A 5,872-nucleotide genomic window follows, 5' to 3' on the forward strand; every position below is an offset into this window, starting at 1 on the left:
CTAATTCGAAATGAACTTCTTCTTTTAGCTTATGATCTTCTACTAATTCGATGTCCGTCAAGATAGAGGAAAGAGAGAGGAAGGAATTCACACGCATTCTATATGTGCTTAACTATTTCTCTCTTGACCGATATGGTCCGTTAAGATAGAGGAAACAGAGAAGAAGGAATTCACACACATTGTATATGTGCTTAACTATTTATTTCTTGACAAACGACATCTGTCAAGATAGAGGAAAGAGAGAAGAAGGAACCCTTGTGTATGTGTTTAGTCATTTCTCCCTTGATGGACAATGTCTGTCAAGATAGAGGAAAGAGTTTTTGTTTTTCATGAATTTCGTCACTAATTCGAAATGAACTTCTTCTTTTGGCTTATGATCTTCTACTAATTCGATGTTTGGTATTGTAAGAGATATGTTTATTTTCTAGAATGGTAGATATATGTTGTAGGTTATATATTGTAGGAGATATATTGAGGAGATATATTGTAGGAGATATGTTTATTTTTTATATGCATGTTTTGCTTGGTTCATTGAGGCGGAATTTCGACGCTTTGCAGATTCTTCATGGATCCAGGCTCTTCCTCCGATCCGTGGGCATACGCCACTTGGATGATGGAGATGATAAACCATTTTGGGCGCCATCCTAATCCAGTGGAGCTGACAGAGTATATGTATGCCCATCCTCCTCCTAGACTCCCAGGTCACACCGCGCCCCCAAGTACACAAGCCTCTCCACTGCCGTCTACGCCTGCGAGTCCGGCGAGACGTACCCCTGCGCATACACGCTCACTGAGGAGACACACCCCTGCACGGACACACTCACGCACACCCTCCTCTGTACCGTCACGTGAGGGCTCACGGCCACCATCACGTGCTCCCTCACAGCCACAGTCACGTACACAGTCACGTGCAGCCACCCCTAGTCATGGCTACTCCCGCAGTACAGATGAGAGCCGACGCCGCAGTAAAGAGAGCGGGAGTGGAGGATGCGGCGGGTGCTTTGGTGGGGGGGGTAGTAGGGCACGCGGTGAGAGAGGGCATGGAGGGAGGCATGTACGAGGAGACAATGAGGAGTCGGAGGAGGCGAGAGAGGTGGAGGGAGAGATTTTCTACGATGTTACGGATAGGGGCGGGGTAGTCATGGATGCGAGAGGGAAAGAGGTGATGGAGTATATGCGGGGGGTAGTTTCAAACATGTATAGAAACTGTTTTGTAAAATTTAAAGATCAGGATAGCCGGTTATGTAGGGAGGTCCTAGATAGTGTACATAGTCGGTACCCCAATCCCCCACGAGCGACATTCTCGGATGTATGGGGAAGGACGCGAATAAGGGAGATCTTAAGTAATAAAAGATCTCACCTTAAGAAACTCGTGTACGATGATGGGGTGAATGTAGCTGCGGGTGGCTATCCTTGTGAGAAACCTGCCACTGCCCACAAACGCGAGTGGAAGGAGGCAAAGAAGCGCGCAGAGGGAGGCGTGAAGAGCAGGCAGCATGTGGAGGCACGACGGATCCAGATGGAGACCATTGGATCGTCGCATTTCGGATCTGGCGGCGTCGAGTCGTGGGAGGCAGAGTTCGTAAGTAACTTGCCTCTTTATTTGATTGTTTGCCAAATTCATTGATTCTATGATTGTTTTGATCTTACAAACTATCTTGATTATGTTACAGCGACGGGTTATGGGGAGGAGGCCCACAGCCCACGAGACTGGGTATGCTCGTCGCAATAGCAGACGTGACACGTGGGCCATCTTCAGAAACGAGGGATGTATTACGGATGCGCAGTTTGACGCGGCCATGAGACCATACGGTCGACAGGTACTTGAAAACTCTAAATGAATGATTTCGGTTTATTTAATTGCATATATATGTATACTTACATACGGTATATTTCTTGAACAGGCACAAGCTGCTGATGCTCCTGCCCCTGATGATCCAGCCACCACTGCTGATGTTCGTGCCACTGCTCCTGGTGGAGGCGAGCACCACTCATCGGAATATACCGATGCGAGCTCCTCTGATCATGGAGAGAGCACAGGGTCCTCATCATCCTCTGATTAGCTTTCAGAATACTGTAGGATGTGGTTGTACAAAATTTTTTTGTAACTGAAGCCATGGGCTTTTTTGCACCTAGCTCCCTATTTGACTTTGTATATATTTGTTCCTAATTAAAGCCATGGGCTATTTTGACATATGGACTCCCTTGTACACAAATGTATCATGTATTGACAATGTATTGAATCGTGAGTCTTGAGTCGTGTATTAAGTTTTAGATAGTAATATTGAATCGTGTATTCATAGAGAGTGAGTCTTGATTCGTGTCTTGAAATCTAAATCTCTCTTTTTTTTATGGTGCAATGCACCAAAAAAAAATCCAGAGAGTGCCTTTGGGTGGTTGGATGCTGGAACAACATCCAGGCACCCAAAAGCACTCTCTGGATTTTTTTTTCCCTCTGTAATCGCGTGTATAAGCGCGTGTCATCTGTCAAAATCGCGTATATTTGCGCGGATAGTCTATTAGATTCGCGTGTAAATTTACAGCAAAACTGCGCAGAACGCGTGTATGGGGTCGTGTATTCGCGCGACTGACTGTCACTGTACACGCGCTTTTACACGCATGTCTCTGGCCGCGATGATACACGCGCTATTACACGGGCCCGACACTTTTTTTCCCAAGTCATTTTGTGCGGCTAGGAGCGCGGGTATGAGCCCGATCCCTTGTAGTGGGACAGCGCCAGATTCTGGTTGCATACGTCTGGTTCTAACACTGTGTATCTGTGTCCTGAATATTCGTGATGTTTGTTTCAAGTTATTTGATCAAGAGTGAATATGATGATGATAAACTGTGTGATATTTTTCAGGACAGTGGTTTAGCATTGATGTTTACGATATGTAGATCATGTTTGCATGGTATTCCTGAAGATTAGGTATGTGTAATGGCTGTAAATTGTGTCAGGAAGTTCCTTGCAGTGCTAATTTCTTGCATTTCCTGTTATGGTCCTGATGGTTCATGCACACTCATAGATGTGTTGGCTAGGGCTTCCAATGGTGGCAATGAGGATTTCATGCCCTCCACCTGGAGGCGGGAATGGTCAGTTCTTGCTCGGAGGTGGCAGGAAATGGTCACATGACTTCTAGACGTGTGGTGAGAGGAGGACCTAAGGAGCTTAGACTATCAAGCTCAAAAGTTCCTTCCTATGCTTGATTATCATTGCTTGTGTCTGTGCCAGCTTTTTGGTATTATCTATACATAGTCACAAAACTCATTGTTTATTTATGTACACATTTATGAATCCATGTCACTTCGTGAGGATAAAAACCAATTGTAGAACTCATGATTGTATTGGAATGTGTCATACGCATCCAGTACCCATGATAGCCTACTTAATAACAACATATATTTTGCAACATCGAGTAGCATGGTACCTTGTGCGACTCCACTCGCAACACGTAGCTCCTCCTCAGTGAGAATTTTATTAATCAGAGAGTTTTCTTGGCTAGTTCCAACTAAGTCCATACCCTGAATAGCAATCAATACTCGAAAGGAAGTTGGCACGACATAGGTTGGGTCTCTTTGAGACTGCCATTTGGCCAATCGCTCCTCTGAGACTGTCATAATATGGGCTCCAAGTTTGGCCATTGTAACATGGTTTTCAAACCAACAATTTTCAAATTGACTTCGACCCTCTGATTGTCACTTTAGTTGCTCTACCTCAAAGATATTTGGTTGGCAAAGCACATTGTTGAATATCACAGCTAAGCATAATTTGTTGGCCTCCTCATCAGAGAAGAGTTGCATGCGTTCATGTAGGAGCTTGTCATAGCGCTCATTAAGATATTCTTGCTCTTCCCAAGATAGTAGATATGGCAAGTATTCCTCAAGATGCTTCCTAGGGAATGTCCCCATGTCTGCGAGGACATAAACACATGCGAATAATTTGAGTTTAGCATCTGACTCAATCAAGCACTCTGTGACACTTCTATGTTCTATGAAGGATTGCTCGGTTGCTATATCATGCAAGGTTCTAGGAGTTTCCCTAGGCTTTAGCATAGCTTAGGGCTTAGGCCTAGATGACCTAGATTGGTCAATGCGAGGGTTGCTTATGTCCTCAGGGTTTTCAAGTTTCTCCTGAGGATTTGCTATTATTGTGTCTTGGTTCTCCTCGGATGTGAACGGTATAGTTTTGTCAACCTATGGTGACAGTGTTGTATCCACTCTTGATTGGTCAATGCAAGTTCTATTGTCGATGGATTAAGTGTTGTAAGCAACCGTTGATGGTAATGGTTGCTTTGACTTATTAGAATACATGGATGTGTCTGAGATTTCACTGCTATTAGGAGAGATGGCAATGGGTTCATTCATCGGTGGACTCGATGCTTTGTTCCTCAGCTCTTTAGCACTCTTGATCTTAATCTTCTTGGCATCCTCAACAACTTGTAACTGCCATTATTTTCATTGTTTTCTTCTCTTCTTCTTGGGAAATTGAGGTGTATTCTTTAAATATTTAGGACCCTAAACTAGGTCAGCCCATTGATGTGCTTGGTCGGTGGGCCTCAACATTCTCCATTCCTAGTGTCTCCTCATGGGACATAACTGCAGACTTATGGATAGCCTCGCTAGGTTGTGCGGTTACAACTGCCTCTCTTTTTGGAGAGTCTAGCTCTTCAGTTAATTCCCGTGCGTTTAGCTCTTCATCCGATTGCATTGGTAGTTGCTTCGGGTCAGGGGGCATTTGCTCTAGGCTCTTGTCCTTACCCATTGGAACATGCCTCCATTGCTTCTTATCAGTGTGGATGTTGTGTTTAGAGTTTTTTTTCTCTTGCTCAGGAGGTTTGGGTGACTCTTGTGTAGAACCAAGAGATAGTTTGGGATTCCTGTCATGTAAGCTTGGATGAAACTAGCTAAAGAAGTCAGGGTTGTATTGATGGAAAGCATAAATATCTAAGATTTTAGGGTCTTGAGTGAGGCAGAAGACATATGCGCTAACATCAAGTACCATGTTCCCTACTCCTAGCTTGCTAGCCACATGTAGATCTTATTCTAGTAGCAATTTATCATATAAGGGATGTTTTTGGACAATTGCAGAGAGATGGACCTCATGAACCATTTCCAATACTCTTAATGAGATCGGGGCAACATATGTGGGATCATGTATTGATGTCCAAAGGGCTTTCCTTTGCTCGGAGAGTGTCATTAGTCAGTGGCCAATTTTGGCTGCCAAGATTACCATTTCTGCACAAAGTCACCTTGTCCTTTCCCTTTTTGTTTGATTACTTTGAGCTTTTCCTTGTTTGTCTTACATTGAGTAGTATAGAGTGAGGGTATCAAGCGCAATTGTCTACCCATGGCTTTTGGGATGTCCTTCATGGCTTCCTCAGTGATAGCTACATTGCAGGAGCAAACATGTTGTTGTTCATCCCAAGTTAGGTGTTTGGCTATGAGCTTTGTGTGCTTTGGTGTTGCCCTTCCGATATCCATGTGGATGTATGCATGTGTGATGCGCCTGACAGCTTGTGATCAAGCTTCATCATGCACTTTATCTCTCATTCATTAGTCAAATGTGCCATCTCCTTGGCCAAATCTTCCAGATATTTCCCTCAAGTTTAGGCTTTAGGTGCTTTGGAAGTGCTGGAGGTGTCAAGGATGTTGGTTGCAACACCTCTTCTCCGTAGGTGAATTGCTAAGGACACGTTCCATAAGGGGCATCGCCAAGACTGAAGGCTGTGATTGCTGTGATTCCTGATTGGAAGTAATAGCGGCTAGTTTAATGGACTGGCTACTACTGATAGATTGCAATGTCAAGTCCTTAGGTAGATCGGAAGTGGTCGTGTCTTTTGTTTCCCTTTGAGCATTCACTTGTACAGATCGA

General features: G+C 44.3%; 1 protein-coding gene across 1 annotated transcript; it reads left to right on the top strand.

Moving 5' to 3' along the window:
• The first annotated feature begins 1,141 nt into the window (after positions 1-1,141).
• LOC148024781 (uncharacterized) lies at positions 1,142-2,063 on the top strand. The gene is made up of 3 exons (XM_087693826.1): positions 1,142-1,582; positions 1,674-1,820; positions 1,905-2,063. The coding sequence occupies exons 1-3, from the start codon at positions 1,142-1,144 to the stop codon at positions 2,061-2,063; spliced, it is 747 nt and encodes a 248-aa protein (XP_087549952.1).
• Positions 2,064-5,872: the final 3,809 nt, after the last annotated feature.

The sequence above is a fragment of the Lygodium microphyllum genome, chromosome 15 (assembly GCF_053477565.2).
Source record: "Lygodium microphyllum isolate KBCC chromosome 15, Lygodium_microphyllum_v1.1.10, whole genome shotgun sequence".
Classification (NCBI taxonomy): Eukaryota; Viridiplantae; Streptophyta; class Polypodiopsida; order Schizaeales; family Lygodiaceae; genus Lygodium; species Lygodium microphyllum.